General features: G+C 40.5%; 2 protein-coding genes across 3 annotated transcripts in view; both read left to right on the top strand.

Annotated features, from left to right (window-relative positions):
* espn (espin) overlaps positions 1 to 17,991 on the top strand; it is a 32,342-nt gene extending 14,351 nt beyond the window's left edge. Inside the window, exons 8-15 of one of the 2 annotated variants that reach the window (XM_062459513.1) lie at positions 524 to 682; positions 3,098 to 3,329; positions 4,032 to 4,088; positions 6,554 to 6,699; positions 8,211 to 8,579; positions 15,098 to 15,179; positions 15,511 to 15,529; positions 15,868 to 17,991. In XM_062459513.1, the coding sequence (XP_062315497.1) occupies positions 524 to 682; positions 3,098 to 3,329; positions 4,032 to 4,088; positions 6,554 to 6,699; positions 8,211 to 8,579; positions 15,098 to 15,179; positions 15,511 to 15,529; positions 15,868 to 16,015 (1,212 nt within the window). In that variant the 3' untranslated portion in view covers positions 16,016 to 17,991. The remainder of the gene's footprint in view (positions 1 to 523; positions 683 to 3,097; positions 3,330 to 4,031; positions 4,089 to 6,553; positions 6,700 to 8,210; positions 8,580 to 15,097; positions 15,180 to 15,510; positions 15,530 to 15,867) is intronic. The other variant, XM_062459516.1, reaches the window with a different exon arrangement.
* Positions 9,824 to 13,167, top strand: LOC134019038 (uncharacterized). Its single transcript, XM_062459530.1, has one exon. It carries the CDS (start codon positions 10,204 to 10,206, stop codon positions 12,292 to 12,294), a length of 2,091 nt encoding a protein of 696 aa, XP_062315514.1. The 5' UTR covers positions 9,824 to 10,203; the 3' UTR covers positions 12,295 to 13,167.
* Positions 17,992 to 18,405: the final 414 nt, after the last annotated feature.

Below are 18,405 nucleotides of genomic sequence, written 5' to 3'. Positions count from 1 at the left end.
GTGTTGGAATAAAGGGGCCATGTTACTAACCTGTGACCCCGCAGTGAGGTCGCAAGGGTCTCTTTTACCACGAACAAGAACCTGCATGTGAATTCTTACTTTGTGCTCTGTGAACCCAGCGGCTTTAATGCAATATTAATGCTGCGTTTCAGCGGAGACAAAGAAAAGCCTTTTTGTTCCTGTGTTAGTGAAAATAAAGCTGCTTCTGCTCAGATCACATGGGTGGGGTGATCAGGCTGCTAAAGCTATTTTGCAACTGCCAAAAGATTGGTTTAGTAAAATCTATAGTGCAAATATTTTAGATCTTTTTCTTTCATTTTGCACACTTCACTGTGGTATACCCTTGTTTCCCTAATCTCATCTAAAATAAAAAGTATTGAGAATAGCTACATACTTTACAAAACCACTTTTTTACCTAGAAGTTTTTCTCTGCTTATTGTCGTGCAATCAACCACAAACTTGGCCACCTATCTGATTATTTAAACATTCCAAATGGTAATTCTTTGTGTCTTCTACCCAGCAGCTGATCCCAGGTGAGAACCCAGACAAACTGCGCCGGGTTGATTCAAATAGGAAGTCCAGAAGCTTCAGCAAACAGCCCAGCACTGGGGACTACTATAAAGCCCTTGGTAGTGACACCACGGAACACCGTGGGAGTAGAAGCATGGCACCCAATGAGGAGGTGAGCATCAGCACATCTTAGTTCTTAGAAGATTCACACAATTACTTTAGGGACCAGAGTTCTTAGAAATAGAAATCAGCTCCTCCAAATTCTATGATCTTTTTTCTCACAGTTTTACTTATTCATGTTACTCACACAGGGACAGGACACATTGTGCCTGCAGTCCAGCATTAGGAGTCAAGCATTTGATAACTAAGTTGGCTGCCATGCCCCCAAGGGTGAATTGGCACAAAGAGGACCACCTCCTGTAGTGATCAGACTAGTTCATGATAAATGACTTCTAGAAAACTCAAAGCCCAACACGCCTGTCTTTGAGGGAGCTGGCTTGCCCATTTCCCTTTTCCCCCCGCTACCACATGATCAACAATGATTTATTATATTGTTTAAGTTAATTTTGTATTATAAAATATTATAAACTTACAAGTTGTCCATTCATACAGTATTTAGAGGAAGGACTTTAGTTCGTCCTGGGTGTGGTGCATTAACTATTAGGCCACCGTAGACGGCAGTGTTTACCAGTCTCTCTTAGTAGGTTACATAACCACCAGTGCCCTTGAGCTTTTGTTAGCCACTTGATGTGAAGTGCACCTTCATTTCCATTGGCACTGTAGGCCCTCCCTGTTGTGCAAACTTACCAGGAAACACAATAAAGGTAGCTTGGTACAATTACAAACACAAAGCAGGAGCTAACCAGGAACTCCTACAATGACAGAAAATCCTTAACTTGGCTGTATGAGATTACAGCCAAGTTAAAAAGTTAATTGTCTCAGAAATAGCTGATACAACTATCAATACATTTTAAAATATATGTATAATATATATGTAACTTTTGTGTCCACAAAATGTTAACACAGAGACACATACTTATACTGAAATTCTGTCAGTATGTCAGTGGTTGTCTCTAGGGAATTGGTCATGTAATCTCATGAGTAAATAAACATGTGTTTTTCTCAAAGGATTTTATTCAGTTTAAAGGTACACTGTATTACAATTTCTACTGTGCCAAAATGTTCACCTCCAAAAAGTTAATTGTCTCAGAAATAGCTGATACAACTATCAATACATTTTAAAATATATGTATAATATATATGTAACTTTTATTTCCACAAAATGTTAACACAGAGACACATACTTATACTGAAATTCTGTCAGTATGTCAGTGGTTGTCTCTAGGGAATTGGTCATGTAATCTCATGAGTAAATAAACATGTGTTTTTCTCAAAGGATTTTATTCAGTTTAAAGGTACACTGTATTACAATTTCTACTGTGCCAAAATGTTCACCTCCAAAAAGTTAATTGTCTCAGAAATAGCTGATACAACTATCAATACATTTTAAAATATATGTATAATATATATGTAACTTTGGTGTCCACAAAATGTTAACACAGAGACACATACTTATACTGAAATTCTGTCAGTATGTCAGTGGTTGTCTCTAGGGAATTGGTCATGTAATCTCATGAGTATCGGCAGTGGGGTGTTAAAGGCCACTATTGGTGTAATCTACATTGAGCCAATTAGGGACCTCTGCGGGATGTCGACCTGCCCCAGAGGAGCCCTAGCAGATGGTACCACATGTAGCCGGGCTAATCAACGTCAGCAGGGCGTGTGCCGCATAGGGCCCCTTCTGGACACCACCCTGCCCCCCCCCCTCCACCCAGTTTCACTCAGATGTTAAGGGGGGTTGACTGAAGAGAGGGGGTGACAATAACTAGCACACTTCTAAAAAAGGGAGGGGACTTGGGGTTAAATGTCACGGTCCATTAATTTCCCACCAGCTGTGTCATTGCACGCTTGTGGAGTGTGTCAGTCAAGGGGAGGGAACAGGGGGCGGTGAATTGGGAGGGGGGCTATCATGCTCAGCAACAGATGGCTCCCCCCCTCCCAATACCCCAGAGATACACAGATTATACCATATTAACTGCATTATAACCAATGGGGCATTATGTCTGTGTGAGTTAAGGGAAGTATCTAATTTGACTGTCATTAGACTGTCAACAGACATCTGTCACCCATAGTGCAATGATCAGGGCCAAGTCAAGCACTGCTAGAGTTTCAGCTGCCATGCCTCTGCAGGCAGGCTGCATGCACCATTAACTCAGTAACGTGATCAGCTTTAGAGTTACCATGTAAGAGCCATTTTGACGTTGCACACATGCAAAGATATTGTTGAATTGATTATGGTTCTTGCTGTATTGATAAACTTGAAGAGATATTTTGTTCCTAGGGGCATGGAGGTGTTATGGGATGCAAATTAAAATGAAACCTATACAGTATAATGTATAATAGTAATACAAAATATGATAGAAGTGTTATATTTAGACATTTTGTAATCTTTTTTTTTTGTGGTATTGTATGTTGACTATACTTTTTACAGGGCAGAAATCATTCACTTTTTTTCTCAACCAAATAGGGTTCTCTATTATTGGAGGAACCCGCAGAAAGCCCGGCCCCCAGCCCTGAGAATGGTACTGCAGAGGAGTTGGTCCCTCCTCCTCCTCCTCCTCCCCCACCACCACTTCCTGCTAGCAATCCAACCCCCGCACCCCCTCCTCCCCCTCCACTACCCTCGGAAATGACCACACATCACTACTCTTCCACAAACAACAACGCCAATCAGCGACGACTGTCATCTTCATCAGGAAGTAAGTGCACCATCACTGGATCCCCCTCTCCTGATATATTCTACATTGCTATCTATGTTCTTGTGACAGCGACAAAAAACACCAAAAGATTTCCATTGGATCACACTTTGCATTGAGTTTGCCACACCCCTTACTGCAATAAAAATGACAGTTGTTCTCAATAACAGGTTTTTCATTGGGTGAAGATGAGACGAGTCTGTTCCAACTGTTCTAAATAACTGATTACAAATTCATGCCATGGGGCTACCGTTACCTTGAGAACGGGTTTAGAGTTCTGCCATTTCCTTAATTAATTCCTTAACCCTACTTCACTATGTGGCTCTCATGGATGCTGTTCCCTGCTACCCATTTTCCAGCACAGTTATAAAATAAACAAATGAACAGTCAGTTTTATTCGTTTTGCCATAGCCTCAACTTATCATCAGGTCTGAATTCTAAACACATACTTATTATTTTTAAAAATCCTCAACTTACTTACTCATTTATCCTTAACAAATTTACACCTGTTCCACTCCTATTAAACTAAGAGAATTGTCCTCATGTTCCACATTCCCTAGTCCCCCTTTTCTGTAATTTCTCTCACTCTGCTCATTCTTTTTCATCCTCCACACCTGTCGTTGTCTTGCAACACATGTCTGTCTGTGTGCCCTTTTTGTTCCTCTTTCTATCTGCTCACCCATTGGCTCTTATTGCCCTTCAAAGGCAGGACTCTTCCATCTCCTTCCCACTCAGGGGCTGGAGCCCTTAGACCAATAAAGAGTAAGTAGGGGTTAAAGACCTCATGTTGAACCAACAATAACCTCTCGCTTGTCTTCCCCTTAGATGACCCGTCTCATACAGTAGTGCACAACATTTAAATTGAAGTATAGTGATGACAGATTGTAACAATGATTGTTTAATTAGTCTGGCAACTAAGGGCATTTGTCTGCTGTTTCCTACTCCAGAAATGAATAGATAGTGGGTGATAAATGGATAAAGGGTATATATTTATCACCCTAGTATTTAGGGTGTGTCAAGAGAACAGCTGGTCTATTCATTGGAACGCAATAGATTGTTACAATAACCTAATCTGCCTAATCCACGTAAGAATGAGAATCATCTTTGTTCTAGACCATGGGAGGGGGGGGGGGGGGGTCCTGACAACTCGTTCATCACTCCTAAACCTAGTTCTTTTGTGGTCCATTGTGGACAGTTATTGGCCAAATACACTCCTCCTCGTGTTCCACCTTTCATATAGCATTTCTGTTCAAAGTTTACACCCTTTGTCCAAACAAAACTCCACACACACACACACACACATGCAGTTACACACACCATTACTGATTCTTTCACTCCTCTGTATCAAACTCCCCAGTACAATTCTTGATGTATTCTCCTACTTTAAACTGCTGTACAAGAGAAGGAACACTGCAATGAGGATTTGTCTGAACAAAATGGATGATGGTAGATCTTGTGAAGGTATAACTATTTGTAAGGATGTGTTGACATTATCAAGATTTTAATACACATTCTATTACAAATTTCTGGCTGAAAGTTAACTTCTCCAAGTCACTTCCAATAGGGGCAGACGCCTTCCATTCCGTTTAATCTGTCTGTGCTTTTATCTCAGAAGAGTCAATGATCAAGCACTGTTTGTGTGTCTGTGTGTGGTTACGACACTATACTCGTTAGCCTATTATCCTCACTGACTGAGTTGGTAATCCACTAGTATGGTAATGGTGAGTTGGAAGAAGGCACAGGAATATGATAAAAAGGCAGGATAGAGGGATGTGTGTGTGTGTGTATATATATGTGTGTGTGTGTGTGTTTGCTGGTGGTGGTGGTGTTTCTTGAGGTAAAGTTGCCGGGGCAGGGAAGTAAAGGAGTGTGTGGATCTTAAATCCAGTCCCAGTTTGGCCGCAGCTTCTTGTCAGCACCAATTACCACTGATTCCTTTCGATTTCCCCCAACTGTGATGGGCCCTATATAGAAAGCTGCTTTCTTTTTCTCTGGCTGAAGAGAGAGAGAGACGGCAGAGAGAGGGTAGAGGTATAGTGCAGAAGGGAACAGAGAGAGAGAAGGGAGGGGGATAAGAAAGGGGGTGGGTGAAGGCGGTAAAGCTTTGTGTACGGTCAGCCTGTTGCCTTTGCTTCGGAGTGCGACAGGTTTTTTGCATCCCCTGTTAAGAAATGAATGATTTATAGGAAACTGGGTAGTGAAGTTCTGAGGACTATTATATCCAAAAAGTAAGTGATGTATCCATTGATCGTTTTATTTATTGGGTTATACATTTGGATATGATTAGTTTTGTTCAGTAAGGGTATAATGAGCAGATTATTTGTACATATGTGTATGCATTTTGTGATTTTATGGCTTTGTAGCAAAATACAAGATTTTTGATTAAATGTGCTTTGTGGAATGAAATGTTAAAGTTTTTAGGCTCTGAAGTAGATTTTTAAATGTTTTCCAATATGCTCTATTTTTGCATTATCTGCAATAGACCAGTCTTGTTTTGGCAGCACAGGATGAGCACTTCCCGCATGGGGACCGTCCTTTGTTTTCAGCTGTCTTCACAATTTTCAAACAAAGTGCTCTTGTTTCAGCATTAACAATGAAGTTTGCAATTAAAGTAGCCTGCTTTACAAGCTGTATTCCATATAAGTAGATTAGGATTTGGGTAAAAGAAAGATTAGTTTTTAAGTCCCAATCTGGAGTTTATTTTATACAGATAGCCTCCATAATATGTTGGAAGAGCTTGATAGTCTGTGCATCTTGTTGTGTTTGCTTTAGTTCAAAGGTGTGTAGAGAACTGTACATGCACTACGTTCTCAGCATTCTGGAATTTTTGATCAGGATAATATATCCCATATATTTTTTTTTTCTTCATCTTTACAGAATATTGCCTGATTTACAGTAGGGAAATATTTTATATATGAAACAGTTCACATTAGTTACCTTCAAAGATGTAGAGCCTCTTTGATTGAGGATGTCATTTTACTCGACATACAGGAATATCCTATACGCTATATTAGTTCTATCTGCCTTTGCCTCACTTTTCATACAGGCCTCAGGTCAGTATTGTTGTCTGACACAGAAGATGAAATATTCAACACTGAAGCTTCTGCCAGTAGCCCAATGTCACTCGCCACCCCCCACCCCCTTCCCACCACCGCCACCCTCCTCTCTCTCTCTTTATCTCTCTCCCCCCATAGTCTCACTTTTCCCTTTAAACTTTTTGTCCCCAGGCACAAAGTCCTTCAACATGATGTCCCCCACTGGAGACAACTCGGAACTGCTGGCCGAGATCAAAGCAGGAAAGAGCTTGAAGCCCACACCTCACACTAAAGGATACACCACTGTCTTCTCCAACAGCAGTCCTCCTGGGAACAACGTAGGTCACCTTTCTAGCCTCTTCCAACTTTCTGAAGTTTTATGGTCATTGTGTATTGAAGGATGTGTACTCTGACATACTTTCTAACTGTAGATCTGAAAAGATTGGATAGTTGTAACCAAGATGGCACACCTTACTTTGACATTTACTTGATGACATTTTTCCAGCTTGGTTGAAAGTTTTTCATTCTTTCGGATCACACATTGCTTAAGCTAAAGCTTTGTGTCTGGACATGACCATCTTCAGAACAAGCAGCCAGTGTTAGGTGTATTAAACCTGGAAAAACATGCATTCTATTTCCCAACTAGCTGAACTGTAGGTTGAATGTAGAATTCAAAGGAATCTAGGAGTCTGACTTGATGTAGATTTATCATTCTAATTGAAGCATTTTGAGCACATTCCTGTCAGTGTGGTATCTGGATAAAAGTTTTTAAAGTTTTGTGGTTTAGTGATTCTTTATGTGAACTGAAACTGTTAACATTGATGTGATACTCTGTTTAAACATACTTTGATTGGCTTGACAGCTGTTCCCTTCATTGGTTCATTGAGAAACAATACCTCCTTTGACTAGTTTCATTCACAGACTCCATTTAGTTTTATATCTTTGTTGCATAAGAAGCAGTCAGTAGCCAATATCCTTCATAAGCAGATCAGATTCTTGAACAATGGTTGTTCAGTCATTCAACTGAATCGTAAGCAAGCGCCTCTCCCCCAGAAAACTTACAGGTATAGGACCTTTACACTCATCTGGAACATCTGCTATTACATTACTCATTATAAACATGCTTTGAATACATATGTTTTAAAGTGTTCCATTGTCCAGGGGGAACATGACCACAACCATTTTAACAGATGACAATATAGCCATTTATTCTTGATGACTCATAGGAGGGGACATGTCGACTGAATCAACATGTCACTTGATCGAGGCATAGATGCTGTTGAATGTGCACTCTGTCACTGTGGAGACTAAGTGAGGGCTAACCGGAGGACCTGACACCAGCCATTGTTCTCCTTGCAGCACAGTTTGCCTTCATGGATGATTGCATAACACTGAGTCAGACCAAAACTGCCACTGAACAAACTGAAAATTAATAAGCATTTCATACCAGTGCTGTTTTGTTAGTGTAGGCGTTGTCCTTTTAATTGACATGAGAAGAATAAAACAAACTTGATGAACCAATCGTTTCATTAGACAAGGCCCTTCAGCCTAGCTCGTCTTAAAGACAACTCCGGAATGATGAAGTCTGGGGATGTGTGGTTTGTTTTAATTGCTCTTGATATGATTTAAAATGGTACCGAAATTCAAAATATAGCATTTATTACTTAGTTGTTATTCTTTGTCTCTACCAAAACCCATTTTCATTGCTCTTGTTCTTACATTGTAGAAGGAGGTGTTAGTGGGTTTGTTTGCCCTGCAAAACAATTTGATATTAAACCAACAAGGCAAACTACAGCTCTAACATCTTCTTCACATCCCATCTTCTTTCCTCTTGTTCCCTGTCCTACAGGGCGGTAGCACTCCATCCCCACCAGAGACCCGCACGGCCAGCCCTTCCACCAAGCCGTCATCACCCCCTCCATCCACCACCAACATAACTACCCCACCTACTACTCCCAGCCCAGTGGGCCCTGGCACACCCAGGACCCTCTCCAGCTCCATGAGCTACGAGCAGCTGCCGTCGTCAGCAGTCCTGAATGGGACAAGCGGTGGGGCAGAGGCAGGACTGGGCCAGCCCCGGAAGACCAGCCTAGTGGATGTGGAAGCGCTGGTGCCTACCCATGATGAACAGGGCAGAGCAATTCCTGAGTGGAAGAGGCAGGTTATGGTGCGCAAACTGCAGGTCAAGATGCAAGAAGAGGAAGAACACAAGCGCAAGGTAGGTGTGGCGGAGGGGGAGCGGGATGTGTGAGATATGGATTCAGCTCTCCGGTTTATGCTGCTGCTTTTGTATCCTGAGACAATTTGATCTGGCAATTTACAGCATAAAGAGGATGTGGCTGAAATTTGTATTTGCTTGTGTGTGTGTTTGTGTGTGGTTTGTTTGAATGCTTATTGAAAACTTGAAAGACTACAAAAAAAAGTATTAAGGAAGTAGTTCATGCATATTAGTTGCAAATGTCATGAGGAAATTCTGCTTGTGTTGGGGCCCTTCCTGCACTTTTGACATTAATTTGAGGTCTTGCTCAAATTCAGTCTGTAGTCCATGATGGTTTTCTTATCCCTGATTAACTTTCATTTTACTGTAAATTTGGTATCTAATCTATGCAACTGATCACCTCAAAATACACTATTCTATACATTTAACTGTATCCGCTCAGCGTGTTGTATGCTGTGTGGAGCTGGATTGTGAATTTCCACTCCTTGCTGTTGTTGATAAAGGTATGATGAGGTATAGAAACCACATCTCTGAGTGTACACTACATTAAGTGACACGGTACTTCATGTAGCCCCTTATCTGATTACTTACATTTTGGACTGTTCCACAGATCTGAATTGTCTGTGCATGTTTTTGTGTGTTTTGATTTGACTTGTGTGGTGAACTCAGGCTCTGGAGAGTGCTGTGAAGCTGATACTTACAAGCTACAGTGCTCATCCCAGCACTAGCCCTTGAGCAAAGAAGACCAGTCTAATCACTTGATAGTGTGGGCTAGGGCTTGGTGATGGAGCTCTGCAACTCTAAGTGTTTACATGCTGATTCAGTGGTGTGATGCTAGGCCCATTACACTACAATTCAGTGTTCACAGTCCATGTCATCTCTGTTTCTGTAGATGCCTTTTTGGGTGTCCATTTAAAATAATGACCATGCGTTAAAGTTCCTTATAAAATCCAACAGTAAGCCTGTTAAAAAACATAAAATACATTTCACATATTTGTTAATAAAATAATTAAATAGCTTTGATTTTATTTGTCACCATTATTGCAGGGTTTACATTAAAAAAAAGTGACAGAAATGAATCAACTTTCACTTGAAGGTAAACATTGATAGTGATAAGGGTAGATTTAGTAAGAATGTTTGGATAATGTGTTGTCCATGACTACATTTAGACTGCGTTTCATCTAGGCTTAATGCTTTTCTTTTTAATAGACTTTTGGTATATTAATAACAATGAATAACAAGTTTACGGCAAACACCCAGCCATGAGTTAAGAGCACATAAACATAAACCTCACCCAGCAATATTCAACAAGCTGTTAATGGTGATTTTCCACACTGCTTTCATAAAGAGTCACCTAATCAAAGTGTTTTGAAGCTTGTGATGAGGCAGTGCCATTGCACCACTAAATCCATGTAAATCCTGTGTACCAAGGAAACATTGCACATACATCGTGTGTGTACAACCAGGAACTGCAAGTTGAAGGAATCCTCCCTTCCCTCCTTTTCTGTTGTGTTTTGGTCTCCCTTGACCTCTGATCTAGTTTGCTGCCAGTGGACACTACCAGCCACAAGAGTGGCACTACTCTCACGTCCACAATGCCATCCTGGGCCCTTTTGGAGAGCTGATGACTGAAGATGACCTCATCCGTATTGAGAAGCAAATTGAGAACTTGCAGGTTATGCACAAAGTCACAGAGGTGGAGAAGGAGCTGGAAGAGCTGGAGCGAGAGCTTCAGCAGCTCCTTCCTGTGTCTGCTGCCCTCAACCAGGAGCACTTCTCAGTGAACCCCAAGCAAGTCCATGGGCAGGCAGAGGATCTGCCTGCCTGGTGCAGCAAGATATCCACCCTGCTCAAGAGCATGGCTATCCTCCTTGCCACCCTCGGAGGCAAAGAGATAGACATCTTGGATATGATATCCCCTGGCTATTCCTCAGGAGAAACAAAAAGCATGAAGACTGGACAGACAATCCCAGCAGGGCCTGTTACATCTGGAGTTATTGGGCGATCTCAGTCCTTCTCCACCAGGGAGGAAGTGGAGAAAGAGATAAAGCAATGTGGTGTCTCGGTTAAGAACCTCAAAGCCAACTATGAAATCCAGACTCAGTCTCAGTTTGCTGATGACAAAGCAAACAGGGTATACATGCGCAAGAGATCTCTCCCTGTACTAAGTGAATCTAGCTACCACCCTGAACCTATTCAGGAGGATGAGTACCAATCCTCCCCGGCAGAAGCCCTCCAGTCTTCTACCAATGGAATGTTGACTCCAGTGCAAGAGTCCCCCTTACCTCTGGTGGAGGAACCTCTGATTACGCCATCTCATGCTCACCTTACGCACACATCTGAAATAATCCCTCAGCCAGATCAATTCAGCCAGGTACTATCAGCAGACCCCATTTTAAATCATGAACAGTTGACCAGGAGCTTGGAAGTGCAGACAGACATAAGCTATGTCCAAGAATGCATTGAGATGAGGAAGGAGAGGATTGTATTTTTGTTCCTTGAGCACTGGCGTAAGTATACCCTCTCAGAGTCTTACAGGCCGAAGTACATTGGTAGACGAGGAAGTCACCTGGGAGTGGGACTTGAAGAATTTAACCAATTCAGTGCGGAGATGGAAGGAGACATGCAGAGTCAGGATGACATGCTCCTCCTCTTCATGAAGTCAAAACAGGTGGTGGGGAATCTGATTGGCCACTGGAGAAATATCATGAGTCAGGTGCCGACTCGTCAGATCCGGCGCCTCAGCCGCGCCCAGATGATCTACTGGCCGGAGCACTTCCTGCCTCACATTAATGGGGCTCCCGTCAGCTACGAGAGCTTGACCTTGGACCTCTTCATGCTGGGCTATTTCCAGCTCCTTGAGATGAACATTTCTAGAAGTGAGCGCAAGTTCCGGCACTTGTTGTGCTATGAAATGTTCGACCGTCTTGGCAGTCATAAATGGGAAGTTATTCGCCAGTTCCATCGGGAGGTCATGGAGGAAATTGAACGAGGAAAGAGGGACTGGGCAGATGGATTTGAAGACATTAAGCTTAAGTACTTTGGGGACTCAGTAGATGGAGGTGGAATGATGACAGCCTCCCTATTCTCAATTTCTCCTGACTTAACTATAATACCAATCCCTGAGCCTCCATCAGCACTACCTGCAGATCGTGAACCACCTCCCCCTCCTTCACATCCTCCACCCCCTCCACCACCCACACACCCTGCACCTCCTACACCTCAACCAGAACATCCCGTGTCACCACCTCAGGACCCTGCGCAGGAAAGTGTTGAGCACATTGAACAGAGCAGCACTTTGAAGGACAGCTTGCCAGAAAATGCTCAGGATAACCTTAAGACCACTGATCCGATGGAAGAGCCACTGAAGCCTTTGCAGTCCACCAGGGAAAGTGCAATGCAGGACATTGCTGCAAAAGACACACTGCAGCATTCTGCAGAGGAAACTGTACAAAACTCAACAGGACAGGTCATTACACCAGCCGACTCAGCACAGAGTGCTGTCCAGACACCAGTGGAAGTCAGTCCACCTGTTACAGTTCAGGTCACCGAAGAGACATGTGTGCATAAACCTGCACCCAGGGAAGAACCTAACGAGGACTCTATCAAACTGATCTATGAGCTAAAAGAGTTCAGTAACGAAGAGATCATCAGGTACATCGACCGCAGCTTTGCCTTTTGGAAGGAAAAGGAAGCAGAGCTTTTTGATATCTGACCACCATTGGTGGATGGTTAACAAATACCGTATGGGAAAGGGTCACCAAAACATGTTGCTTATGACTGGATTAAGCAGACATTGAAGCACTGAAGGTCAGGGAAACTAGTTTCCTTAATAGGTTATGCAGGGGAGGTAAGCTTAATCTTGGTGTTATTTTTTGGACCAAAGGTGGTGAGTACTGACATGTGATCAGTAAACCAAGTCTATCCGGTATGTTCTCAGATAGATGACTGTCAGATCACCTCAGTAAATGCAGACTAGTGGATGACTCATACATGAGATGGAATTGGATTGTTCCCATGAACATTGCAACTGGCCGCTAGGCCTTCGGTTTGGTATTTCCATGTTGTGATGGAATTTAATATATTATATGAGGTTATGTCTATTATTATAGGCTCTGGATTGGGAAATAACAAAACAAAACCTCTCAATCAAAAAATAAAATAAAACTGGGCCAGGGTATTTTTTAAATAAAAATGTACACTTTCACTTAGTCATGTTTCTATTCATTATGCAAGTATAAAATATCTTGAAAGTGGATATTGGACATTTGTGTCAGATTAAGGAGCTATTTCTTCAAGGGTAATGTATGCCTCTTGTGAGAATCTATTCATGTATTATAATAGTTCAGTTTCACTTAAAGGATAAGGTCATTTGAAGTGTTTGTGTGATGTGTATTGCATTATGTAAATGTACATATGAATCGTACATGACTATAACAGTAATCCCTGATAGCCATGCATTTCATAATTTTACGACTGACATATCACAAACACATTTTTTGCTACTTGTATGACCTCGAGCAACAAAGTATGTCCTCAGTGTTAGGTTCTACTGTTTTAGGATATCTAGTGACTAACACACTATTTCTACAATCTGTGATCTTATCAAAATAGAATATTTAGCTTTGAGACTAGTTTAAGGAGATGCAATGATTTACGTGGTAAGTGGAGTGTCTCATGTGCAAGTCAGTATGCCTTTGTAATTGTTATTTTTCAACAACAAATCCAATTTGAATTGTACACCATCAGACATTAATTAACTTGTTGCTGAGTGTTCCATATAGCAGGGGTTCTCAAAGTTTTTGAGGCCAGGGACACCTTACAGGGGAGAACATTTTCCAAGGACCCCCCCAAAATCGTAACATCCATTCAGTTTACCCTTTTTGCGGACCCCTAGGGATCCGGGGACCCCACTTTGAGAACCACTGCCATATAGTTCATAAGTAGTATTTATATACTTTTTTGTATCATAACATAACACAATATATGATTTATTAGTAATGCTTTTTTGTTGATAATCAAACTTTTTCATCTCAAAGTGTGTTTCTGGAAGTTTTTATGCATTTCTTAGATTATCTGTTCAACAATAAAGGTTTGGGACTTTCTTTACGCAGGTCGATGGTAACATCTCCACAGTTAACAGATGTGGTAACCCTTGTAGTAATCTATAGTAATTAAGTAAGTCAGATTTTTGCAAATACTTGGGTTTGTTAAAGATAAATGTTTACTTCCACAAAATTATATCCTCATCACTTTTAAATTACAACATCTTAATTAATGTTTCTAATCCACCACCACCACAGTCGTGACAGAACAGACACATTTTCTCATAGTGTCTCTTCACTAACATCCAGAATACACCAAGTAACCCTCTTAGTGTGGCCAGCTGTCATGCTAGTGCTGGCTTACTGGAGCTATAAGAAGGTTACTCTGACTCCTGATGTACTTTTGGCTTATCATTCAGATGTGGGCGGCAGTCACCATAGAGATGGTAGATATTGGTCATTCCAGAAACTAATACTTGACCCAACCACTCAAATGCAAATAGTGTGCATTTCATTTTGAGGGAATTGTTACTTTCTTCAAAAGAAATATGCTATTCTTGTTTACGGAGACAGTGAACATAACAAATGATAGATTTCCAGCATAAAATATATGTATTTTTTATGTATAAGTCAGCTTATGCTTGAGGAATTTATTTTCAATAGAATATACTGAATATGGCCTGTACAAAGTTGTCTAACAGATCGATAAACAACTGTGTATAAGCAATGCAACAACAATAGATACCATTTCTTTGTATCACTATTATAAAATATGTCTAAGACTTACTTTCCTGGTGACAGTTTGTGTATCTTTTGCCACTTTGATTTGCTTTCATCCAACTCTATAATTCCCAGGGGAATCATTAAAAATGCAATGTGTAGATAACATTACCTGGATACTATTGACTAGTGAAATGGTTTTCTGGGTGGAATCAGGAAGGGGGTAATGTATCTGCAGTGAAGCAAAGATAAGACATCCAAGATGGCTCCCCTCTCTCTTTTGGACCCACCTCTGATTACAACTTTAGAGAGAGGAGAGGATCCAGTTGCAGGTGTGTGTGTGTCCTGTCTGGGATGGCCTGACACTGTGTTTAAGAAGCAGTTTTTATACATGGATGATGTACTAAATCATACAACATTCCATCTCTGGTCCAAGTCTTGACAGATAGTTATGTTTCTCTCATTCATTCATCTGTGTGAATGTGAAGGTCATATGTGAAACTATATGACTGGTGTGACGAATAGATAATTGAGAATACTGGGCTAAAAAGTAGATGAAGATGTTGATTAATTATTTGACTGTGTGCCTAAATTATTATTACCTGAGTTAAATGTCTGGAAACTAGGGGATGGTAAGGTGCTAAGTGTGACAATGTAGTGTTGACGGTGTTGAACATTTAGCCATGATATTCTGATCCTATTAAATGGGCTGGTTACTGATGTATTGGTACCTGTCTCTTTCACCCCCTGCAGGTTGATGAGGAGGCAGCCCGACTGGCATCCATGCCTGCATGGCGGAGGGACATCATGAAGAAGAAACTTGATGATGAGAAGTGAGTGAGAGGCGGTGCCAGCCATCCCATCCTCAGCCTCTCACTGTCTCTGTTCATCACTTTGTCTTCTTTTTGTCCGTCTAATTTCAGTTCATGCTGTTGTGCTTAGTTTTTCTCTCCTCTGCCATGCCTACTGTTCTTATATTTGTGTTCTAATCTGAGCTGTATGTTTATATTCACAGCTACCTTCTTTCTCAACAGATATCTTTTTTCCTTTTTTTTTAATGCAGCAAATGAACCTGATGTATGACTTATTCCCATCTGCTTTGTGTAGAATATCATGTATTAATCCACAATTATCTAAATTTCTTTCTGCGCTTACATTCTCCGGGTCGGGCAGGGAACAAAAGAGGTGAGAAACATGTTATATTTTGTATTTATATATATTTTAAGTGAATACACTATCAAAACATTGTTTATTCTTTTTACTAAAAGGTATTAAATGTTTCTTGATTTTGAAATAAATTATGTTAATTTGGGAACAAGGTTTCCAATCTTTTGGTTAGCCATTTTAGGCTTCTATTGTCAGGTGAAACACCAACTCATTGGCGCTACCTTGTTGACAATGTTTTAGGTGGTTCTGTTAATTAAATATTCAATACTGATAAGGAAAGCCATGTGTTCAGTTACCTTTCAATACATATTGGATGATACTTGTTTCTTGTGCCTCTTTCATATTTGTGCATTCAGAAAAGAACAGGAGCAAGCGAAAATGGCCAAGGAATCTGAGGAGAAGACAGAGCTTGAGCGAATACGGACCCTGGGTTACGACGAGACCAAGTTGGCACCGTGGCAACGACAGATCATCCTAAAGAAAGGGGACATAGCAAAACAGTAGAACACCCTCTCAAGCTTGTAAACCCCTCCATACTCCCTACCATCATTTCCCAAGCCCTGCGCCTTCATCAATCATCCCTCCCCCATGCTAGTGGGGGGAATGCATAGGCCTCTCCATTCCAACCTTAGCTAATCAGGACCATGCTATGGTTGCCACTACTATGCATGCTTTGCAGCTTGGCCAGCCTGACACAGCTGGACCCCCACGATGGTCTTCTGGACACACTATTTATAGGATATTATTAGTTGTGTCTGATTCAAAGGACTACATTAGCATGTTGAATAGATGCTCCCCTTTTTTCTTTGCTAAAATCATACTTACCCAAACTGTATGAATATCCTTAGTGTTTAATCATATCAAATCACACTATTAGCTTTACTTACTTGATGTTATTTTACATGGTCATAGGTTATTACATTTCTACACATTACCACATATTAGCACAGTTTTGTATACCAGGTGGATAGGTGGAACAGATTAAGAATTGTACTTTTTAACTACCATTGTCTGGAGATAAAATAAATGTTTCATGGTTCCTTATCATCTGTCACACACACAAACTAATAAATCGTGAACTGAAAGGAGTTCTAGTTTATGTTTGTTTGGAAAGTGTCATGGTAAACAGGCTTGCTAGGCAAAATCTGCTGCAGGTGTTGTATTGTTATTTGATAATGTAGAAAGTTGCAACTGGGACACTGCCATAGAGATTTCTATCTATGGTCTCAACTTAAAAGCTATTTCTTATTTAGCTTGTGTAGCACTGTCTGAATGATCTCTAGTCTAAACTGCCAGAAATGTTATGCTTTCAAGTGGTCTAAACACATCCAGAAAGAATTTATGGGGCTCCTTTTTATAGTCATTCTTTGAAAATGTCAAATGTCTCTTGTAACTATGAAATAGTTGAGGTTCATTTGACTCATATCAAACTTTGCCTCATTTTGAATTAATCATATTGAGCAAATAGCCCATTTATATTTTTCAATTCATTTCTTTAAATGTTAAGTTATTGTGACCATTGTGAATGTTGTGCGTTTTGTGTCTTATGGATATCAAATGTATTATTCCGAAAGTAAAGTCCAATACTCTCAAGGGAATTTATTACTTCCCAATATGCCAAGGAGAGACGATATGTTTTAAAATCGACAATAGAATTCAGCAAGAAGAAAGGAATTTATTGGATGTGTGAACAATTAAATCATAAAAGAGCACAAGGCACAATGAATATTGCAGAAGAACAGAAAATAAATCAATTACTCTGTATCTATTCTGGTTTGTCCCGTTAACTCAGGGTGTAAATCTTTAATGTGCAGATCCCCTTACTGGATGAGTGCTTTCTGTCTGAGAGTACTGACATTCTGAATACTCTGTGGATCATGCAGCGGTGTGGTATAGACTCTTAGAGAGCTACTAGGTGTGCAGACAGTTTTTCCAGTCCAAAACTAATACCAGACTAATTGTTGTGGGACCAAACTTTTAGAAACATTGCATGTCATATTTGGGATATTTTAGAAATGATCATAGACACATTTAAGGTCTGTATAGAATAGAGTGTGCACTGTGATGTTGTGTCTAGGTTGTTGGACCTTGGAAATGTGCCGGATGTGTCTTTCTGAATGTGTATATGGGCCCAGTAATATCCAAAAATATGCTATAGGTTTACTTTATGTATGTTGAATGTAGATTTTTACAAGTGACTCACACATATAAAACACATGGTCCTTTCCGAGTAATTATTTGGAAATATTTTAATTCACTTCATTGGATGCCATATTGATGTTTAAATTAAAAAGCTATGTTGATGTCATTGCCATTAGAAGATTTTCTATACATAAACTGTACATAGTAACCCTCAATACTTGTTCATTGTTCCAATATTATCCTAGATGATATTACAGTTCTGAGCCTTGCTTACATAGAACGTCGGTTCATTAATGTCCAATATTTTCAGACTGTCAAATGGAATTAAATAAAACTTTAATCACAGTGTGTGTTTAGAAAATATTTGTAAAGAAATATACAGTACATGCAATTTAAATTGAGTGCTTATCAAATTAATCCAATGTTGTGCCTCCACTGGCCCTGCTCATCAGTTGTAATGTGTTAAAGCAAACACTAGAGGGGGCCGGTGCTCATGTAATACTCATATATTGTCTCAACCTGCCTTTAACCTATCTGAAACACAATGATTGACTATAGCGTATTAGTAGAGTTAGTAAATATGATTATTTTCACAATTCACAGGTTTAAAAGTTTGTGTCTAGCTTGAAGTTGTAGCATTATTGTTTGGTACTAGTCGGCGTGTAATTAAGTTGATTTCCAAGGCGAACTGGAAATATCGTGTTAGGTCAATAGTTGGTTAGACAGCCTATTTGTTAAAGGAGAAAATGGAG

Source organism: Osmerus eperlanus, chromosome 4 (genome assembly GCF_963692335.1).
Source record: "Osmerus eperlanus chromosome 4, fOsmEpe2.1, whole genome shotgun sequence".
NCBI lineage: Eukaryota > Metazoa > Chordata > Actinopteri > Osmeriformes > Osmeridae > Osmerus > Osmerus eperlanus.
Note: the sequence above shows the minus strand (reverse complement) of the source record. Positions and strands in the feature narration are given on the sequence as shown.